The sequence below is a fragment of the Sciurus vulgaris genome (genome assembly GCF_902686455.1).
Source record: "Sciurus vulgaris genome assembly, chromosome: 3".
In the NCBI taxonomy this organism is placed as follows: domain Eukaryota; kingdom Metazoa; phylum Chordata; class Mammalia; order Rodentia; family Sciuridae; genus Sciurus; species Sciurus vulgaris.
In genome coordinates, this window is record NC_136463.1 from 13334981 (window position 1) to 13358011 (window position 23031).

General features: G+C 49.6%; 1 protein-coding gene across 3 annotated transcripts in view; it reads left to right on the plus strand.

Moving 5' to 3' along the window:
* Positions 1-22483, plus strand: part of PRKCA (protein kinase C alpha) — a 399537-nt gene extending 377054 nt beyond the window's left edge. For 2 of the 3 annotated variants that reach the window (XM_079131599.1, XM_079131601.1), the window contains 5 exons: positions 1184-1264; positions 9358-9465; positions 11242-11382; positions 16679-16726; positions 22047-22483. In XM_079131599.1, coding sequence (XP_078987725.1) covers positions 1184-1264; positions 9358-9465; positions 11242-11382; positions 16679-16726; positions 22047-22211 — 543 coding nt within the window. In that variant the 3' untranslated portion in view covers positions 22212-22483. The remainder of the gene's footprint in view (positions 1-1183; positions 1265-9357; positions 9466-11241; positions 11383-16678; positions 16727-22046) is intronic. The other variant, XM_079131600.1, reaches the window with a different exon arrangement.
* The last annotated feature ends 548 nt before the right edge of the window (positions 22484-23031 follow it).

The window sequence follows — 23031 nt, forward strand, 5'->3', positions numbered from 1 at the left end:
TACGTTAAATAAATGGGGGAGGGCTGGCATGCAGAAAGTTTTCTAATGTCCCAGGACATTTACATAGATACTCATAGCCATTAAAAAAAAATTCTAGGACATTTCAAAGTCATATGAGATGCCAAGACGGTCATGCCAAGCACCTCTGTGGAGCTTCACCTCAAATCCTGGGCATGATCCGCGGGCCTGGGAATCATGTGCTTTAGACCCAGGGTCTCCCTGAGAGGTCATGAAGCCGCATCACATGTAGAAATTTCAGACAGCATCCCTCCCCTCTACAAGAGAACCACCAAGGTAGAGGAGGAGAATGAGCTGCCTGTAGCCCCGGCCCCATCTGCTGCCCACACCAGATCAACCCATTGAGTCCATTCTTCTCCCCACGCATCTTTTCCTGAAGCATTTTTTTAAAATTTTGAATGCCACATCACCCACAAATACCTCATTTCTCATGCATTTCACCCATACATGCACTCATCTGTGATGGAAAAGGACGCTCTTTATTTAGACACCCTGAGATTTCGCCACCTAGCAAAATCAGCAAGTCCCTTCGCCTGTCGCCTTGGGCACATCTTCATTTTTCTGTTGTCTCAAGAGTTCTCTTTTGCATTTGGTTGGCTTGAATCACACAAAGTCCAGATATGCCATTGTCTGCCTCTTTAAAAATGTTTTAGATCATGAGTTGCTAGACTGGCTGGCCACCCGTCTTCACACCTCAGCGCGGAACACCAGGAAGCCATGATTTCACTTCACCCTTCCTCCTCCTCTTCATCTTCCTCATCCTCTGATGACTTTTAGCAGAGCTAAGTGGCAGAGTTTGATCGGCTTGCGGGTCAGACCCTAGCTCTGAATGACATCTCTTGTTTTCCGAAAATTAATAACAACTGGGTGTCCGTATGCTTTTGACCAGCCAGGACTGTTGATTTCCCTCGAGATGGTGCTGCAGCATCTGCTGGTGGACTTGGAAGAGGATCCACCGAAACGGGGTTTGGGCAGCGAATCATGGGGTCACGGTTCCATGCGCGGCCCCTTTGAAGGACCCCTGGTGTGCAAACCTGAGACAGCTCTCACCCCCGCGTCGTTTGCGTGGACGGAGAGCACACATGCCTCTCTGCTCGACTCACCTGTTCTCACGGGGCTCTTCAATTTACCACCAGAAATAACCGACGTGTTTGTTTTCACGCAGATTATCGCTTACCAGCCGTATGGAAAGTCGGTGGACTGGTGGGCCTACGGCGTGCTGCTGTACGAGATGCTAGCTGGCCAGGTAACATCTCGCTACCCCCTCACGTGTGTTTATGGGTCCCCTGTGACTGCTTCAGATCCGCCCGGGCAACAATAGAGGAGTGACAGCAGAGCGCAGCTGGTGCGGGCCCCACTTCCCTTTGGGGGTGAAATGCCCCCTTGAGAGTAGGTTACGTTCGGTGCACTTGGACATGATCTTCTGTCTCCTGGTCACAAAAACCAAGTGCACAGCTGCAGCCTGGGGCCCAGGCAGTGTCGCTCTCCCGTCACACCCAAAGGCCCCTGCACCTTGAGGACAGCACTGGCCCCTCTACCTTTTCAGTATCTCACAACCAGGGTCAGGCTTCCCTGCAAGCTTGTCTGCACAGGTGGCCACGCTTGGGCCCACGTGCGAAACCGGTGTCATGATTTAAGGAAGAAGAAGGTTAAATAAGAGGAAGAACTTGGTAGCTCCTCCCATTGGCCCCGACTCGCACCCTGCAGCTCACAGCGTCTCCACAACCATCCAGGGAGGCTGAACTTCCAGTTTAGGCTTCTCTCAGGGTGAGGCTGGTATCAGAGAACCAAGCACAGTATCGTCTAAGGGGACACTTCCTGGCCTGAGATGATGCTTTCTGATATAATGGTTTTGTGTCGTATCATTGGAGTAAGTCGCCCTGGCTGCTTGGGAAATAACCCACCTCCCGATCTCAGTGTTAACACACTCATTCTCAGCGTTGTGCTGGGGGCGGGTGGTGGGGGTAACCCTGACCCACACAGTCATTCAAGGACCAGCTTGCTTTTATCCCTTAGTGCCACCATCTCTTAGGACCTTAGGTTCCTCCACTGAATTATCCCCTGTGCATGACTATGAACTACTCTCATTGTAGGAGAATGGACAGAAATAGGCTGTGGCAGAGCTGTGCCCAAAGAAGTCTCTGTTTCTGGTTGGGGCTGTAGCCCAGTGGTAGAGCACCGGCTTGGCATGCACAAAGACTTGGGTCTGAACCCAGCTCTGCAGTAAAAACAGGAGAGAGGGAGGAAGGAGGGACTCTTGTGACATGTTGCATCCATTAACTCGTTCATTTATTCATTGACGAAATGCTTACTGTGTGTTCAGTGAGGACAATGACTGGGACTGACAGAAATCCTTACATCAGCATGCTGCTTAGAGAAGGAGAGACAAGGGACAAGTTAAATAAAGAAAATACATAATATGTTAGTGATAAGCTAACAGGAAAAGTAATGGGGCAGGAAACGAAGATAGGATATTTTGAAAGGGTTGAAATTGCAGCTAGAATAGACCAAAAGAAATGACAGCGAGGGTGCGTGGCTAGAGGAAGAGCTGTCCAGCAGAGGAAATAGCAAGTGCAAAGGCCCTGAGGTGGGAGGGCGTGGCTGTGTTGAACTGCAGGGAAGCCACCAGTGTGGCAAGAGCCGGGAGCTAGTGGGAGTGGGAGACTGAGGCTGGAGAAGAAATCATTGGTATGTGAGCAAGGAGGTCATTGCAAGGCCACTGTGGGAAGGAAAGTCACTGATGTCTCCTTCATATTTCTGTTATTTTGTCCCATAGCTCTTAGAAACAGAAAGTTTTTTAGATATTGAGAGATAAAAGGTACTAGCCTACATTTGCTCGTTCTTTTTCAATGGTGTCAAGACTTGATTGACATCCAGAGAGTGGTTTGTTTATTTGTTTAGTTTTCCCCCGCCCCCGCAATCCAAGCTTGTTCTTAGGCCGAATTCCTCAGTGTACAAGAACAGGAAAAAACGCTGTTATACACACCACCATCAGTGAGTCAGCAGCTGGGGAAACACAAGCTGCCTCTGCCTGCACCTGAGGTTCATTCCCCTCTAAAATTCTGACAATAAAATTTGACCCCAAATTACTAGTCTCCTGGGAGCCTGGCTGTTCACCAAGGCACAAAAGGCCAAGTTCCAGCGCTTGATCCCATTCGAGTGTGAAACTCTTGAGCCCAGAAAACAAAACCTGCTTTCATCAAGGGTCACATTTGCATATAACGAGAGAAATCAGTGGCGTAGAACCCTAGGCTGGCTTCCCAGGGCACTTCACAGGAGGTAACTGACTCTTGGCCAGCAGGCATGGAGTTCCAGGACACAGTCCTGCAGCAAAGCCCACCCTCCCTGCAGCCCCACGCCTGCCTGCCTGCCTTCCCCAAGCCTTCCTGGGCCTCATTCCCTGGGGGAGAGCTCAGGGAGTACCCCACCAGGAAGGAAGTCCCCTTTGGGGTGCACGTTGAAGTCCTGCCTGCTTCCAAGTCCTCCTGTGCAGGCTGTCCCTGAGATGATGCCCCACCTCCCCGGAAGGCTTCCTTGCCTCGTCCGCACTTCCTGCAGAGCCCTGGGTTCCTGAGCCCCACACCCTGTAAACCCTCTGGTGTGTTTTCATTATTTCCCTTCCCACTCCTCAGAAATAGTTAGCCTGCCTTGTGCTCATCCCTTGAAGTCTTCATAACCTCTACTGAACGTGGTGATTTTCTTTACAAATGACACATCATCCTGCCGCGGGTGCCAGGGTGCCAGGGTGCGCGCAGATACCAGCCTTTGTCCTCCCAAGTCCTCGCATCTCCCGCTGCAAACAGCTACCATCCAGGGCTCCTCCATCAGCTTCCCTCTCTGAGACCTCAATGCAAATTTCATTGAATTCCCCGTTTGAGACTCAGCCCAGAAAGATGATGCAGGTTCCTGGGGTATTGCCCCCAGCACCCAAGAGCTGCAGGCACCTCAGAGCCCTGGCGGAGAGAAGAGGTGCTGCCACCTGAAAGGAAGATTAATGATGAAGCTGTTGGCAAGGCCGTGGTCTAAATTTGTTCTCCTTAACCACAGAGGGCTGAAGATGAGCAGAAAAAATCGTTTATTGCAAACCTCTTCTCATTTCTTTATTTATTGTCAGCAGCCAAGGGGGCCCTGAAGTATAAACCGCCTTAGTCTTTATTCAGTTCCTGGATTGCTTGACAAATACGATTGCTTTAGGGGCATGAACAGGACTCACCCGGCCCTCTAATGAGCACATCACCGCCCCTGGGTTCCCAGTACTCTCGTAAAGGGACTGGCCCTCTCCTCTGCAGGTCCTTTTCTGCCGGAGTTATTTATGCTGTCTTCATTCCTGACGCATCAGTAATGGGTATTTTATCTCAGTAATTGGAACTTCAGCCGGAAAGGTCCCTGGGTGCTCGCCTAACCCCCTCCCCAGGTCCTCAGTGATCACAAATAAATATGGCAGGACTCCAGCCACCACTTATTGGGACACGATTTGGGAATCATTATGCGCAGTGTGAACCGTCTCCCCTCACTAGCCCATTTGAAACTCACAGGATACGTATTTCTCAAATAGGGGTACAGCCCATTCAGGAAGCTCCCTCACCCAAGACTTGTTAGGAGGTAGCCTAGTTTGGAGCCCTGAGTTCAGATTTGTAGAAGTTAACAAAGAACATTAGGAACAAGCTGAAGAGGAGACAGAGGCCACCTAAAATGGTCACATTCTAAGTACCTGGGTGACACATTATCCCACATTGTCCCCAGGCTAAGTAACTGGCATTAGGAAAGGAAAAGGAATATTGACAGCTTGTCACTGTTGACCTGCCTTCAACAGCAAGGCCCAAGAACTGGCAGCTGCCTGTCAGAAGGTCCCTGGGGCGACCTGGAGAGACTCAACAAAAGCATGTCCATGTTCACACCCTTCGGTGTATAATCCCACATCCAGGACATCGTTCTGAGGAGGCAATTCAGAGGAGAAAAAAATGATGTGCGTGGAGGTGTTTATAGTAACATTAATTATTAGAATACAGTGCTGAAAGCAGTTGTAAATGTGCCCATGGACAAATGAACTGCTCTGTGTGGTACTCAGCTCTGAATGGGAACACTGGTGGCTACAAAGAAGATGTGTTTGCCATAGTCAGTGAAAAATCAAGAACTTCAGATTATGCCTCATAATTTGAAAATAATATAAGAAAGCTTAAGAATCCAGGCAGGTTTGGTACTTTTAATATTTAGGTGAAGGGAATGTGGGTGTTACTTTTGTGGACTTCCCTTCCCCCTCATAGTACATAGTACATAATTTTAATTTAAAACAGAGCTCCAGGAAGCTTTTCTAGATGTGATGGCCATGACTAGTCACCAAATATTTCTGGTCTTCTTCCCTTCTGTCACAGAGTAGGATGTATTCCTGGCTCTCCAGTAATTGAGGGGGGCATGGTTCTGGCCAAGGAGGTCTAAGTGGAAGTATGCCAGGGAAGACATTTAGTGCTGATGGACACAGAGCTCCTGTTCCTCCCTGTGCCCTGCAAACCAAGATGGCGGCCACTCCAGCAGGGTGGGGCTTCAGATGATGGCGTCAGCAGAGTCCTGGGCGAATCCCAGTGGATATGCAGCATGGGCAAGAAATAAACAGTGTTGTCTTAGGTTTTGGAGAAATTCCAAGCATCTGATGCCACAGCAGGGCCTAGCCTGTCCTCACGGACAGAGAGGCATGGTGAAGATGCAAGTAGTCTATACCCTAAAACAACCCAGTCACACAGGGCACTTACCATAGGATCCTACCGAATGCCACCTAGACTAGTCGATCCACAGAGATAGAGTAGAATGAGCTGGGGGAGGGGAGAATAGGGAGTTTGTGTTTAATGAGTCCAGAGTTCCAGCTGGAAAGATGAAAGAATCTGGAAATGGAGGGCGGCCATGTTTGTACAATACATGAAATTACCTCGGCCATAGGACCATGCGCTTCAAAGTGGGGCAAGAGGATACCATGGAAATAGTTCCTCCTTTTTTTCTTCTTCTTCTCCCTCTCCTTGTGTGGGTGTGGTTATGGTGCTGAGGTTTGAACCCAGGGCCTGGCACATGGTAGGCAGGTGCTTCACCATGGGCTGTCTATCCCCATCAAGATAGCAAATGTTATATATTTTCTATTAAAAAAAATTTGAAGTCTGTATGTTTGCAACAGAGGAAACAGAGTAGGAAAAAATCATGTTGGATTTGATGGCATTCCAGAGCCGAGAGGAGGGGCTTCCCTACCTACTCCTGAGCCTTTTGCTCAGGAACAGCCCTCTTCTGCCTTCTGAGGGGCATGGTCTTCAGCTGGCCAGGTTGTTCCAGAAGCAACAGGCCTGCAAGCTGGGAGGGAAGCTGACTCTTGCCACCAATCCAGTAGGACTGGAAGCGTGCCAGGCCTTGAGCCTAAAGATCAGTCCCTTTGCCCACAATGTCCTCAAACATCTCAGGCCCCAGATGTTATTTTCCTTCACCTTCACCATCTAGATCCTGGGGTGAGCGTGGGCAGGAGCCTGGACGCTGGTGATGACTGAGACCCGGGCTCAGAAGTCAGGACACCTGTGCTAGAATCCTGGTTCCTCCCCAGCGGCTCTGTGGCCCTGGCCAAAGCGCTGAGCTGAACCGCAATGATCTCCCCTGTCCCCGCCCCTGGGGCTGCTGGTCCCCACATGGCAGGATTGACCGGGGCTTCAGTGAGTGGAGCCCACAGAGCGCTCCCCAGTGCCTGACGTGCGGAAGAGGCCGAGAGGCCAGTGTTATGGCTGTCCTCCCCACAAGCCCACCCTTCCCCTCTTTTATCACCAGCTCAGAGTCATGGTGGGCCAAAACCTTGAGAGGTAGAGGCATGACCCCTCCATGGGGCATGGTGACAGGAGAAGCCCTAATCCTTGGGGACCCACCAAGGGTGAATCTTGGGGCTCCTTCCCAAGCGCGTTTGGTCTTGTGGGTTTGGTTGTAGCTTAGGAATCCTGCTGCAGAAGGCCAGCCCGAGGAGTCTCTGAGGATCCTTCCAGAGGAGACTAAAGATTCACGCGGAGTTAAAAAGCTTTCTTTGCTGCAGAACGTGAGTGCTAATGCAGATCTCCAACCTGGGCAGACTCGACCCAGGAGGGTGCTATAAGATGGAAGTTCTAGGGCGTACTTTATAGAGTGTGTCAGGATTCAGGTGACCTACCCTAACAGGGGACAGAGAAAACTTGATGGTAAGAGTTCGCCTTTGACCCACAGTAGACAGAACCTAATTCCCCACACATTAGCATAGGTGGGGACAGCTCACCTGGCAAAGCTGGTTCCCATGCCATGAAGCAATCAAGCCAACACGGTAGGCCCTGCCCCAAACATTCTGCCAATAGTTCCTGGCGTTCCACGTTGTTTTGAGGACTATAGGAATAAAGAAAGGCTATAGCCATGTTAACTTTATCATCCTGGGGAAGGGTCGCCCAAGTGACTCTGAGCACAGTTCCTCTTAGGGCTTTGATTGGGATTGTCTGTGTCTCATTCCTGCTGCTGGGACTTGAGCATCCCCGAAGGGGCTGGTTGGATCTCCCTGGTGCTTTTGTCACTGGACCACCCTTGCCAGCTTCACAGGTGTGCAGCCTGGGCAGCCGCACCAAGCCCGAGCTCAGAAGAGCTGCAGGTTTGATTTGATGGCTTGCCGTCATCATCTTAAAAGTCTCCATGGTTTTTAATAAAGGGTCCAAGACCTGCAAATTATGTAGCTGATCCCGACCAGAGACCCTAGTGGGCCGTGTTCTGAGATGTCGATTGGTGATCCAGAAGCAGAGCCCCCACCCCGCTCGCCCCCAGGAGACCGTTGGCACTGTAGGGGATGTGCCCACCCAGCGCCCAGAGCAGAACCCACACCTTGTTTTAGTTATGAAAATCTCCCCCCAAACCTGGCCACATTTCTGGACCATTTCTTGGGGAAGGTGAGGTGTTATGCATGATATCAGGCCCAGAAGATGCGGTGACGTGGACAGTAGACCTGGCCATCACTGCAGCTCTGCGCCAAGAGTAGCCCTTCCCCAGTCCCTGGCCTGGCCTGGCCTGCTCCACTCCGTCCTCTGGAGATGGAAGTGACACATCCCCCTGCTGGCTCAGGTGGCTGTCTACAGCTGGCACTCCCCAGATGACCTACCTCTGGCCCCCAGGTGCTGTTCCTTCCTCCCGTGGCAATGGCCGTGGCCAGCTGCCCCTGCCCACTCAATTCACAGGCAGGTTTAATTTTAGTTCTTCTCGCCTACCTACATGTTTCCATCAAATAAAACATTCTTCATACCATGCTCTTAAAACCGGAAAAGAGGCCTATTTATTTATACTTCTAGACCAAAAAACTATCAAGTGTCACCAGTCATCCAACCCTCACTCGCCCACAGCTGACCCCAGAGGTAGAGACCCTGTGACTCTGCATCTTTCCGTGAGGTGTGCGGCTTGGTGACCTGACCCGCACCCAGCTCCTGTCAGGACTCTCTGCGGGGCTGCCCACTGACCTGCCCTTTTCATGCTAAGCTCGAGGTTAACTGAGCCAAGGAGGAGGATGAAGGAACTTCCCATGAGCCCATCCCTCCCGTGTGCATCCTGCCAGGGTGACAGGTCATTGGATGGAGCCCGGATGTGCTCCTAAGGCTTGCGGCTCAGCCACTGCTCCTGGAGAAGTCTCCCAGCCCCTCCCAAGAGGTTTCTTCCTTTGCTCTTGGTATGGCACACAGTGCCAGGTGCTGTAGAAAATCCTAGTGTGAAAAAGGTAAGCCACTTGCCTGGGCCACCCAGCCAGGAAGCCGTGCAGGAGAACAGACAAGAGACATGTCCTCGGAGACTAACCTCCATCACTTCCACCACCCAGGTGCCCGCACCCCACAAGGCAGCTCCCTGTTGGGTCAGGAGGCCCCTTGTGGGTTCCTGGGCCAGGGAACAGCCTCCTTGCCCCCTTCTGAAGCTTCCTTCACCCCAGCTGAAGGCAGTTGGCATTCTCTACCCTCTCACCTTCTGAACACAAAGCCATCTGTAATCTGACTTGATCATAATTAGATTTTTTAGCACCTAATTGCAAGATTAATGGATTAATTATAATTTGTTTGCAAATCATTAAAAGCATTCCTCAGAAACATTTTCACTACAGATTGTTTTGGGTTGCTCAGGGCAAGATAATTAAAGGGACAGAGTTAAAAATGAAAAACACAGGACAGACAGCCTAATTAAAGATAATCAAATAAACCCCCAAGTTAACTGAGCTGGCTCTGCCGCCTGCGCCCCACCAGCTCCCCGTGTGTTTCTCCGTGCTGCGTCGAATCTCCAGGCACCGTGTTAATGGATCACTTAAGAGCATTTCCCCATCTTTCTCTTCCGGAATAGCCTCCATTTGACGGTGAGGATGAAGATGAGCTGTTCCAGTCTATAATGGAGCACAACGTCTCCTATCCCAAGTCCTTGTCCAAAGAGGCCGTCTCTATCTGCAAAGGGGTAAGTGGATTTGGGACCCTTTTGTGACCATGGACCAGGAGGACAGACCTGGAAGTGCCTTCTCCATGCTTCTGTGAGAGATGCCAGCAAGACCACAGGCATCACTGCCTTTGGCCACCAAGGGCGGGGGTTTAGTGGCATCTAGAAAGGGCATGGAGGGACACGTCAAGGACAGAATGAACTCAAATCCCAATATTTCCTGGGCCTCTGGCCCAGTCATCTCACCTTATTATCCTTCTGTTTCCAATCCAGCTCATGCAGTTGTGGAGGGAGTTACCAGAAACCATCGCAGGCCCTTGGGAACTATTAGCCCTGTTCTCTGGACTTGCTCAGGATGACTCCTTAGTTCTTTGTTTCTCTCTCCCCACCCCCACCCCCCAGTACTGGGGACTAACCCCAGGCACACCATCATGAGCTGCATCCCAGCCCTATTTATCTATCTATCTATCTATCTATCTATCTATTTTATTTACTTATTGAGACAGGCTCTTGCTAAGTTGCTGAGGCTGGCCTTGACCTTGCTGTCCTCCTGCCTCAGCCTCCTGAGTAGCTGGGATTTAGGTGTGCACTACTGTACCTGGCTTCCTCTCCCTCTCTCTCTCTCTCTCTCTCTCTCTCTCTCTCTCTCTTTCTCTCTCTTTCTTTTCTTTTTTTTTTTTTTTTTTTTTTTTTTGAGGTAACAACAAATTTACAGAAACAGGCATGAGTCATCAGCCTATAGATCCATGAACGGCCACAAGGCCTACCCGTGTAAGCATACCAGTTTGAGAAACAATCCTGGAAGCCCCTCCTGTCCCACCTTCCAGGTGCTCCCCACCCCCAAGGCAACCAGTATCCCCTCTCCCAACCATGTGGCTTCGCCTGTTGAGCTTTGAACTTGGCACAGATGGGCTCTTGCAGCGCGTGCCTGGGGCTGACTCCTTTGGCTCAGCGTTGCGGTTGTAGGTGTGGCCACACCACTGTGTGGTTGGGTTCCTCCTTCCCTGTTGCTGTGTCCTGGTCTTTGTGTGGACACACTGCCGTGTACTGACCCTTGCTACACCTGGTGGGCATTTGGGCTGTTTCACCTTGGCTCAAGGCTATTACGAACGGAACAGCTATGAACCTTCTCGATCCTGTGTTCTGATCAGGACTTGGCTCGTTTCTAATGGTCAAGTTTTAGGTCACAGGATTTTTCCCACGTAGTGAGATGGAAAGCAACACACTCTTAACATCGTCTGGCTCGTTCATTCACTTACAAAGTGTTTACCCCGCGCGTCTTCCCAGGGAGGGCAGGTGGCAGAGATGCGGAGGTCAGGGAGAACTGGCCCCTGCCTCGGGGAGCTCAGGGTCAGCAGCAGGCACGTTGGCATTCACCACTCGCCTTCCTTGCCACGGCCTGTCTTTTCCTAACCCCGGAGCCTTGGATCACGGTTTGGTCCAAGCCATGAAGAGGCATCTGAAGCTCATCACAGCATCCCGTGTGATGCTGGTTTTTGGACACACTAGCCTTGGCGATGACGTCCCTTTGTACCAAATAAGCGTGTAGAACGGCAGGCCTAGAACAGGTGCCTGTTTGAATTCCTCTCCTTCCCTCTGCATGGATCCAGATTACTTCCCCTTGTCCTTCCCCTGACAGTCACTCCAGGAAGGCCACGCTCATCAACGTTGGCCTTGTGTTCCTCAGTGAGCCTCCTGGGACTGTCCAACATACGCACCGCAGGGCTGGAGGCCGAGCCGGGCAAAGGCCTGTCTCTAGGAAGCCGCTGTCATGCCACCCTCTCTTGTTCTCTTTAGCTGATGACCAAGCACCCAGCCAAGCGGCTGGGCTGTGGGCCCGAGGGAGAGAGGGACGTGAGAGAACACGCCTTCTTCCGGAGGATCGACTGGGAAAAGCTGGAGAACAGGGAGATCCAGCCGCCCTTCAAGCCCAAAGTGGTGAGTCCCAAAAAGCAGCCCGCATCTGGGCTCCGTCTCCCAAAGTCAGGAGGTGACCCACCCAGGAGAGCAGTGTGGGTATCCCCTGGCCTCAGCAGCAGGAGGAACGTCCTGTGGTCCGAGCAGCCGGGATTCCAGCTGGCTTTGCACCGTAAGGATGGACGAGGGGAACCTTTGTGCTCCTCACCCTCAGCAGGGGGCGGCAGACTCCCAGGCCACTGGAGAGCCAGGACAGTCCTCTCTGGAGACACCCACAGCTGGCAGAGCTGTCCTCCTGCCCTGGATCCTCAGCAGGTCTCAGGCCTTGCATCTGTCTCTGGCTTTCCTGGGTCTGTCTTGCTCCTAAATCTTCAATGACTTACAGGCAAGGCCTGGGTGCATCTCCCATTCTGCCACCCGAGGAGGCAATGTGTGACAGTGGCCAGTTCTGACATGGCCGGCACTGTTCAGATTCTTCCTGTGTGACTCCCGCTTTCTATGTATTTAGTAGCACTGTGTAGCAGACCCTGTTCTTAGTACTTTACAAATGTTAATTCATTTAATCCTCCCAGCTCTCCTGTGAGAGAGATATTATTGTCCCCAGTATACCGTGGAGAAAGCTGGGGCACAGAGAGGCTGTGTAACTTGCAGAGGACACACAGCTGGCAGGACAGAGTCTGTGTCCTTTCCTCTGCACCAGCCCTCCACCTCAGGTCAGCCCCACTGCCTGTTCTGATCGTTGACAGCAGCCAGTGGTGCCTTTCTTACTTGTTAAGCTCTAGGGAGAAATGAGCATCTTTAAGTTACCAGCCTCCTTGCTCACCCCCATGCCACCTCACAGTGCCCGTTTTCCCCTCCACCCGCTTTCTGAGGGCTGGTAGATCTGCCCCTTCCGGCTCTCCTTGTCTTGGCCCACCCTGGGCTATTGCTCCTGGTGCTTTTCTCCTGGGACAGCAAGAAGAGTTGCTATGCTCCACAGTCAGCATCCGGAGCATCTGGTTCAGCCTCACTCTGCCTCCAGTGGGTGCCCCATGAGCAGGCCAAGGGGACCCCTGGGGGTGGCAGAGTTACTGACTGGGTAACACTCTTTGTTCTCAGAGCAGCAACTTGCACAACAAAAGTGCCTATGTGTACTCCGCTCCAAGAATAGAGCCCACCGGACTTTATTTTTCTAAGACATTTTTAGCACAGGCTGAAGAAAAACCAAAATTAATCAGGTCAGTTGACTTCCTCCTGAATCATCGTTTCAAATAGGCCCTCCTGTGTCTGCCGCCACCACCTTCTCTGTAGCCTGCTCTGGCAGATCGTCTTCTTCAGGGTGTGAAACCTGGTGTAAGGTTTGCAGGGGGGGCAGGCAGAGGGCCTCAGCAGAAAATTCTCCCCAAGACTTCTTCATTCCCCTCTGACTTTATGTTTATTTTTCTTCTTAAAATGCAAAAAGGAGGCAATAGCATCTTAAGCACAGCTCATTTCTTTACAGAAACAACAAGACACTCAGGGACCCTGCTCCCAGAGTCCCACAGAATGTGATTGCCTGTCAATCACTTTCTGGAAGGAGATAAGACTCCACAAAACCAACCATTAAACACATTTTCTTTTTTCTATTTATTCCCACATTGATTTCAGAAGAAAGAGTATTTTCAGTCTCACACTTTTCCTGGGCATTTTGACCTAAAGTCATGTGTGGGGAAAGTCTGAGGGGCCTTAGCTGAGGCGGCCAACCATGTGCCTCTCCCTTTGGGCCACCGAGGTCACTGGAAGCAGAGTGGCTTCTCCGGCAGGCAGCCGAGGCTGAGCCGCGTTTTTTGTTCCTGGAGTGCTGCTGTTGGTTTTCTTATTTGTTTGTTTAATGGAGTGCTGGTTAAAATAAAAAGGAAGACTAAATGGCCTTTGGCTGTGAAGAAACAGCCCCCCAAGTTCTCAAACAGAAGCAGAAATTGTGGACAGAGACCCTAGAGCTGAAGTCCCCGTGTGGAAGTCTGTGCCAGAGGGAAGGAGCAGCACATCCGCTCCAGCACATCCTCTGCCCGAGACACTGTGCACAGAGGGGGACTTGGGGACAGAGCCAGAAAGGACACAGGTGGCAGGAGCTGGCCACCTGGACACACAGAATCCCAGGAGGCCACACCGAAGCCAGCAGTATGAGATGTTTTGTCACAAAGCAGGAGAGTGTCAAGGGTAAAGAGCTAACTGAGAGTGTTCTGGTCCCTGGGAGGGCAGCAGGTTTGTGGTTTCCCAGCTTCCTGGTGAAGGGTTTCCTGGCCCAGGCCTAATGGAAGAGTCCAGTAGAGCAGCTCGTTCTCGGTTCTGTTATCTCAAAGAGGGAGGCAGCAGCCCAGGCCTGCAGCCTCTGCCAAGGAAGCAAACAGGCCTCTCGCCTGTCCGTGCACTGAGCTGGTCCCAGAAGGTGCCCAAATACCTTCCAGACCCTCCCGATATGCCTCGTCCATCTCAGCCAAGCCTGACTGGCAGGTTTCTAGCAAGCACCAGCAAGTCCATTTTCCCTGAGATTTACAGGATGAAAGAGGGTTCACCATTGTCCATACAGAAGGCTCCCATGGAATTGAGCCTTCTCCTGTTGCAGCATACCAGCAGTAGGACTTAAATGCTCATGGTTATTTGCTGGGTGCTTCTGGAGACCAAATTTATCCTTGTAGAATCACGAGTCTGTCTTTGTCTGTATTTATTTGTTTCTGCAGTACTGGGGATTGAGCTCTACCACTGAGCCATCTTTGTTTTTTAGTTTGCGACAGAGTCTCCCTAAGTTACTCAGACTGGTCTCTAGTGATCATCCTGCCCCAGCCTCCTGAGCAGCCGTGATTACCGGTGGGCACCACCAAAGATACATTATTCCAGAATCACTGACTCCCCTAAGGAATTAGAAGGATCCTATCACTGGTCAGCCACAGGGCTGATGGAGGGGAATCGGGGTCCCCATGGTGTGTCATCCTTTTATCATCTTTCTGACTGCCAAAGTGACATTGGTAAATTGACCTTTAGACCAGAGTGTCGTGTGAACTCTGAGATCCCACCTCAAAGGACACTTCGCAGTGCTGTGAGCCACAGCAGGCTCCTCACAGGACTTTCCATCTCCCAGTGATGTTAAGGTCAGGATCTGTGGCTCAGCCATGACTTGAACTCTACATAAGGTCACACATAAAGGAGAGAGTGACAGGCGTCAGGTGTAGGGGATTTGGCCACCTCACCTGAGGAGTCTGGCGGCTCAGAGGTGAGTTTCAGTCTTCTGCTCAGTGTCACTCTGGCCTGTGCAGCCTTTTATCCTGATTTATTTATTCATGTGAAGAAAATGGCTGAAACCAGTCTTCCAATTTCTCTTTCTCCTGCCTGTGACAAATAGCAGTTTATACAAATACCGGAAATGTAAAGTTAATTGATTCTTCTTTTTTGAATCCTGTCCATTGGCACCAAGGAGTTGAATAGCCAGTTCACAGGCAGAAACAGTCACTGCACTTCAGTGGTTATTGGAGAAAGAGAGAAATTAATCCATAAAGTTGACACCAAGAAACAGTCCAGAGTCAGCAGGTACGCAGAGCACTTTGGAAATGGGCCTGTCTTTCCTAAGTGGTCTTTCTTGGGAAATTGCTGTAATTATTTTATCAAAAAGAGATAGAAAGGGATAGAAGAACTTTTATCAGGATATCCTCATCCTTGCAGCAAGAGCCAAAGAGAATAAGAGCATTGAGACCAAGCATAGGAGCCACCTTGGTGAGAAGGCACAGTCCTGAGTGCCCCCTGCCACCACAAACCTCTGCATCTCACAACGTCATTAGACTGTGCTTGTAGAGAGAGTTTAAAGATGGTTTAATTACCACAATTCACACAGTGTCCTTTTCATTGTTTCAAAATAATTTTTAAATAATTTCTCATTTCAGACTCATAGAAGAGTTGGGAAAATATTGTAAAGAATGTCTGCTTTCCCTTTACCTTAATTCCCTAAGTGTTAGCTTTTTATCATGTTTGTATTATTCTCTTCCTATTCTCTGTCTCTGAGCTTGTGTGTACACACACACACACACACACACACACACACACACACACATTTTTCTGAGAAAAATATTGAGAGTAAGTTGCACCTAGATAATTCCATGCATATTTCCTAAAAATAAGGACATCTACATGGTACAATGTTCTTTTAATAATTACGAAGTTCTTTAGAGAGAGCAGCAGCTGTCCAAGAAAAAGAGGTAGGACCACGCGGTGACCATCTAACCCGTAAAATACTGCGGGTGCATCTGAGTAGTTCTCTTGAGTGACAGACAGATTCATTCTCTTGGTCTTTCCATTAAGCCGTCTGTGGTGATGCTGATTAAAATTGAGATTCTTGAGACATGAGGAGTTTTGCAGACAGCATAGAACCCTAACTGGCCTTTGGAGACTGGGAGAAATCCCATCATGACATATGTAGGTTTGAGTTAAGCCTTTAAAACCAATCTAAGACAGCATCTTCTACTTGGTTAATTAGAGGCAAGCAGTTCTAGCTAGTCTTTGATAATCACTCTACCAAATACTTCTGTGCTTGGGGGAAAAAAATGAGACATTTTAAATAATAATCAGTACGACTAAGTAGCAGTATCATAAGCCTTGAGGCTTCGGTGGTGAAGGATGACATACAGACCCTGTGCACCTCACGTTGTGTGACTCGAGGGGCTTCCGTAGTCTGAGACAATGACAGCCTTTACACAGTTCTTGGAAAAGGAGCTTTAATCCTCCAAAACTGGCCATTTGATAAGGCCAAATAGAGTGCCCTAGCAAATAGCCACGGCGTTTACACAGAAAACAGCTTGCAATAAGCCAGAACCTTAGCCCTCACACACACGTGGCTCTCACACAGACAGGAGTCCACTCCTGATGCCTGTGGCCTGTGTCCATCCACCAGCTCTCCACAAGGTCGACTCCCTCCTCAACAGCATTTGCCTTTGGAGGTGGGATGGGGGAGGTCATCCCTCCAAAACAATGATAGTTATTAAAATGGCATCTCCACATGGTGACATAGACAGTCGAGCAGCAGAGAAGGATATAGACGGAGAGACGATCGCACCCCCTCCCCAACTATGGGCCCCGCCACCCAGGATCTTTTCTGTAACCTCCAGAAAGTTCTCTGTGTGCATGTAAACATTTACACAAGTGAGTGGTGCTGTGCTTTCCACCTCGGCCCAATGCCAGGGGGCCCAGACTCCCCCGTGTCCATCAGGAGGGTTCGTGACCTGTGCCACGTGGCCATTCCTGGTTCTGGCGGCCCAAGGCTGGGAGCTGACCATTCTCCAAATGCTGTCCTCTACCCGTTCTTATTCTCCAGACTTTCTGTACCAAAATGCACTGGCTTCAGTGGGCATCCAGGCCTTCGGTGAGCACATTTCCAGAAACTCGGGTGACTAAGCGAGCAAACTAACTCACGTGTTAACCCCTAACCGTGTGTGCCCGCTTGCGTTGGCCATGCATGCTGATCATGGGAAGGGCGGAGCACACTGGAGGGCTGGGAGCCTAGCCTTCCCTCCAGGGGAGCCCAGGGCCCACTGTGCCGGCTTATTTCTGCTGTTGGTTATTTAACGGAAATGAAGACTGTACCGTGAGGAAGCTGCTCAGAGACTGTGGTGATGTTCTCTCTGGTGCCTCCACTGCACGGCACCCTGCCGTGGCCTGCCCAGCACTGGGGCTGGAAGCACATGCAGGGTTCTCTACGCCCACCCGAGGACATCCGGTGGCGTCCAGTGACTGTAAGAGACCTCCTCCTTTCCATGTTTCCTTTTTCTGCAGTTCTGCAACTTGCCTTTATGCTTTGTTTGTTCTGCGCTTTGCCCACTCTTCTGGGTTTGGTTGGTTTTGCTTTTTAACAGCTGTGTTTTGGAGCTACGGCCGTGGGCTTATGTCCCACATGACTGAGATACTGAGGTCCGGGGCAGGGTCGAGCCCAGCACATGCGTTGCTTGCTCGTGCCTGGTGGGGAAGGCTCGCAGCTGAGAAGCCAGCCTCCTCTCTCCCCGATGCCCCTCCGCAGGACTCAGGGCTTGGCAGCCGGCACCGGTGGGGAAGCTTTGTAGCCCCAGCTTCTATGGAGGGTCTGTGCTTGTGAGGTCTTCACCATGCCCGACTTCTCCCTGGCTTATTTTATTAATTGATGAACTCACCAAATGGGCAGTGAAGTAAAAAATGACGAAGGAGGTGATTCCTTAATCCAGACCTAAAGAAGGGGCAGGTGGATTATTAATAGCGCTCGTCCATCCCTCTGAAGTCAGTCAGACACCATTCACCTGTTGGGCACTGGCCTCCTGTGTTGTACCTCGTGTCCGTGTCATAACACATTGTTTGAAATGGAAATCACACACACACTACCTCCCTCATCCTCTCAACAGCCTACAAGGTGAGCTCACATCCCCACATTCCCCTTACAGAGTTTCCAAAGCCATACCCTGGGGCCTGTGACCTCTCTGCCGTGCCCCTGTTTTTCCCTCAGGTGCTAGCACCCCCAGTGAACACAGACACCCCCATCTCAGGGAATGCCGAGGAGCTTGTGAGCTGGCCCATTCAGGCATAGGCTGCCTCCTGTTGCTTATTCCCCGCCATCTTTGTCCCAGGTCAGTTGGGTGGTATAAACATCTCAACCAGCCAAATGTCAGTTGGTGAAAGGTAGGGGGCACAGTAGGCGAATCGGGCACAACCAGCCCAGGAGTTCTGCTCAGAAGTCACTTTAGCTGCTGTTTATGTCAGGTGGCATAGAGCCCCGAGGTCACAGACAATCCAGAACTGAGTGTTGTCACAGACTGCCGTGGAAGCTGCCCTTCACACTGCTATGGTAACCACCTTCCTGCTTCATCCTAAGGAAAGTTGGGAGGCTGTCCGCGGTCAGCCCAGCTTTATTTGTCACTCATTCACTTCCCCATCCACTAGGTTCCCCCTTAACCTTTCCATCTCTCTGCATGTTCTTCCTCCCTGCTCAGCTCCAAGATGGCTCCATAGGCCCACTGGCCATCAAGCTGGTGGTTGAGTAGGACTGGATCATAGGTGGTAGGCAGTCTTTTCTGCCTTGAGAATGCAATAGCTTGTTGAGTTTATTGTTTATTTTTCCCAAGGATCTGAAGAGCCCTGGTTCTCATGATCCTTTTCAGCAGGTTCTGAAGGTGATATGAGGACAGTGGCAGTTTACCTATGTAACATCTTGAAAAACACCTCCTAAAGGATGTTGTCTATTTCTGGGTCTAATTTTGCCAAGAGATGTGAAGAGTTTATTTTTAAAGTATTGAGAGACCCTCCATGGTAGAAAAATAAGTAATATTTTTCCACAGTGCTGAACTTGTGATAAAAATAGTTGTACTTCCCCCTGGCCCCTTGGGGGTGGGGAAGATTTCTGGTATGATCTTGCTCAAGGTAAGCCTCCTTCTGAGGCTTGGGCCTCACCTGGTCCTCAGAGTCAGCCTTCAGCTTTTCAGGGCTTACTGCCCCACGGCCTTCTAAGATGCTGCCCTGCTCCCTTTTGTCCCGTGGTGACGTATATAAAAGTCAGTGGTTCATTTCTTACTCTTTGCCCTTGGCCTGTCCTTGCCTCTGGTCTCTCCATCTAAGTGAACCAGTTTAAGAAAGCTTTCATTTTGCTAAAATGTGATTTCTCTCTCTCTCTCTCTTTGAGTCAGGGGATATTCCAAAAAAATTTCAGAGTGAGAAAGGAGAGGAAGGTGTTTCTTGGGGTGAGCAGTGTTGAGGCCAATCGTCCCACTGCCATTCAGTGTGATTGCAGAGGAGCAATTAGACCAATCTGGGCTCACGATTTCCCTTCAGCTCTGCAGGTATCAGCAGGGTCATGGAGGCTGTAGTCAGGAAGGGGTTCTGTACCACTTTTTACAAATCTTCACTTTACAAGCAGTGGAAGACCCCAGAGATAGAATTTGATATCCTCAGGCATCCATCCCTATCCTTCTCAGGGTTGATGTGTATGGACCCCTTTTTAAATTACAAGAGCTCTCCTTTTCCTTTCCTTTTATTTTTCTTTGGCAGTAAAACCCTGGCTTTTGGAAATGTCCTGTTGCTGAATACCATAAAGAGAATTCAGAGGAAAGGGTCAGACTTGAACAATCCTTTCATAGACCAAGTCAGTAAATCTAAAGCTAGACCAAGAGCTGCCCAGCCAGGCTGGGGGAACACTTCACCCTGGCCAGCCTCGCTCTGCCTTTTAGGAACTCACTTTTTTTTCTGGAAATCCCTTCCTGCTCACCTTTGCATGGTTAAGGAGTAGCAAGAGAAATACAGATGATTCCTCTGAGGAAGAACACATCCCAACTTTTGGGAGCACCAGCAATAGGTTCACTTGAGTTCTTCCAGGCATGGGTATTGACTCACTGGGCTCCGAGAGGGCATGTTCCTCAAAGCCTGCTCTCCCTGGGTCATGACACTCCTTACACTGCTCTTGCCTGGGGCTCCTGCAGCTTCTCCATCTTCTGCTCTCACACATGGCTGTTCCTGTTTAATTGCCTTGTTTGGCCCCTTCATTTGCCCTCACACTGACCTTAGGACCTACTCAACCTCACATTACAGCCTGGATGGATCCCAGAGTTTCTCAGCAGCAGCACTGTTGACATTTTTAGCCTAAAATGTCCTGTGCATTTGAGAGTGTTTAGCAGCCTCCCTGGATGCTACCCACTAGATGCCACTAATGCCCTTGCCTAGGTCGTGACAATCAAAAATGGCTCCCCTACGGAGCAAAATCATCCTTGAGAACCACTGATTTATCAAAAGAAAGGTTCTTCCTTGACCTGTTTCCATCATCACAGCAGTCTGACTGTGGCACCCCAGTAGAAGCTGGTTTCTGTGTGTTTGCCTCACTGGTGAATCAAGTGTGAATTCCTGATTAAGTCTTGGGAAGACACAGTGTGCCCTGTTGACTTCTTGAAGAGCCTTTCTCAATAGTTCAAAGTGATCTGTGCATGTCGGGTGATGTGAACCTCAGACTCTGCCTCTGCTGACCTTGGCTTTGAAGCGCTTTGTGCTCTTCCAGGGAAAAGCATTATGGAAACGTGGAATGTGAGAGAGGAGGCTTTGCTGCCCATCTGTGGGAGTCAGGACTGTATGAGGAGTGGGCCTCACAGTCTGTATGACCTCCATCAGGTGAAGGCCCCCAAACAACCTTGCCACACACAACTCTGCCACTACCCCCCATCACTCGGTGTGAAGTCTTTTTGGGAAGTTTCTTAAGATGAATAATCCTAGAAAGGAAAGCAGTTGTTTAGGATTTACTTTGAATTTAGGCCATGCTTTCCACCTCAACAGGTACTTAGGAGCAAGTTTTATTTGATGAAAAGAGGGTGGGAAAGACATAATAAAACTCGATTCTCAAGAAAACCTTCTAGAAGATAGAGGAGGGAGGGGAACTAAGAGGTGGCAAATTACAGCCATGAGACTAATCTGGTCTTTTTTTTTTTTTTAATAAAAACCAGCGATATGTATTGAACTCTGACTACATGGTCAATTCTGTATGAAACTGCACATTGAGCCTCAGAGCAGTCTGGAGAGGGAGGTGCAATTATTCTCCCTGCTTTGCAAGTGAAGAAATTGGGTGGACCCCACTTCACAGTTTACATAGGCTATCCTCTGTCAAAGATCTAAGAATGACTGATGAGATTAAAACTCATATTAACTCAGAATCAACTCAGGTGCCCCTTGGTACAACCAGCAGGTTAAAGGGAAATAATTTGCAACAGGTTGAAAAATCATTTTTAGTAACACCAGGGAAACTCCCAGATCTGTTTCAGAGTCATGATGAGGTCCCAGAGACTTTGACATGACACAATCCTTCTTGGTGACTGGAAAAGTGAGAGGGCATCCCTTCCTCCAAAATTCAGTCAGACCCCCAAACAATGTCCTTAGACACAGCTGTGCACTGCATTTCCAAGAGACCATATGGGGCACCTCTGCCCACAGCCCTCATTTGCAGAATGCCCTGGTGGACACTGGAGGAGAGCAGTATTCAAGACAGTTAGCCTCCCCAACCCCTGCCCCACCAATCACCAGTGCAAATCCTGAGCCCAGAACCACCTACAAATGACCTCCTTGTGGACTAGACTATCAGTTGACCAGCTCTACCTAAATGCATAGAATTCCAACCAGGCTCAGAAGTGCATCTCCCACCCTTGCCTCAATGCCTACCCCATACTACTTGAATATTAGGGGTTAGAGTTTCTACAACATCCTAGTTAGAAAGCAAAGATATACAACTTTTGCTTTATTACAAATATCATTACAAATAACCAGATGTGGGGCAGTGAGCTAACCCTCTCAATGCAGGGTTGACTACCTGCGGTCCCAGCCAACATTCTGGCTTTTTAAGCATGGAAGTATAACTGGGGCCTTGTGTGCACAAGATTCATACTCACAGCTCTGCTTGCTCAGAGAGGTGAAACTGAAATAAAAGAGGCTGTCCCCTTATTGCTACTTTTGCCAAAAGCGCATATCTACTTAGGTTCTTCCTCCTGGGGGTATGCAGGGATTTACAGTTGAGTAACTTGTTTGCTGTGCCTGGCTTCTGATTACAGTAGGCCTGCAGGTCCTCTGAAATTCTCCCTGCCTAACAGTCCCAATTTCCCTGGGCCACGCTTCTCCCCACAGAGTGCTTTCAGAGAGCTGCCCCCTGTGGGTTGTTTTTGTTTCTAACCTTTCCTTTTTCTTTATTTTCTCCACAGTGTGGCAAAGGAGCAGAAAACTTTGACAAGTTCTTCACACGAGGGCAACCTGTCTTAACACCACCAGATCAGTTGGTCATCGCTAACATAGACCAGTCTGATTTTGAAGGGTTCTCATACGTCAACCCCCAGTTTGTGCACCCAATCTTGCAGAGTGCGGTATGAAACTCACCAAGAGAGCAAATACCTCCCCAGCCCCCAGTCCTCCCAGCAGTGGGAAATGATCCTTAACCCTAAAATTTTAAGGTCACGGCCTTGTGTCTTATTCTACGCAGAGGCCTGAAAATTGTAGGGTCATTAGTCCACATGTGGTAATTTTTCAGGGTCTCTCTTACAACCAAGAACATTATCTTAGTGGAAGATGACATAATGTACAGTATCCAGTTTAATTATGTAGATGTCATATCTGGCTGTAGGTTAACCCTTCCTAGAAAGCAGACTCTTACCCCTCTTTTGGTACGACTTGATATATTCTCCATACCCTCCATCTGTGGATTTTCATCATCATGATCCCCCAACCAGAGATGTTAAAGTGAACTACTCAGCCCAATGTATTGGAATATCTCTTCCCAATATGTCTTTGGAATAAAAGGATGGGGAGCCCAGAGAGTGAACAAAGAGGGCTCAGGGGTAGGAAAGATACCCACCGCTTTTGTTCTCTGCCTTGATAGAAACAGTCCCTAGAATCTGAGAGGCCAGGATGAACCTAATCACTGTTTGCAAACATCATAATCCAATCAAGTACAGCTGTTTTAAAAAAGATAACTTCAGATGAGTGTTGGGTGAATCCATCATCCATTACCCCAGTTGGTTGATAACTGTCTTGATACTTGCATTCTTTTTATGAGGCCAAATCATCTAAGGACTTTGCTAAACAAGCATGTGAAATCATTTCAGATCATGGATAAACCAGTTTGTATGTATGCTCATTTTAATCTCTGGGAGATTATTCTTCAATCCAGGGTGCCATCAGTAACCATGCCAC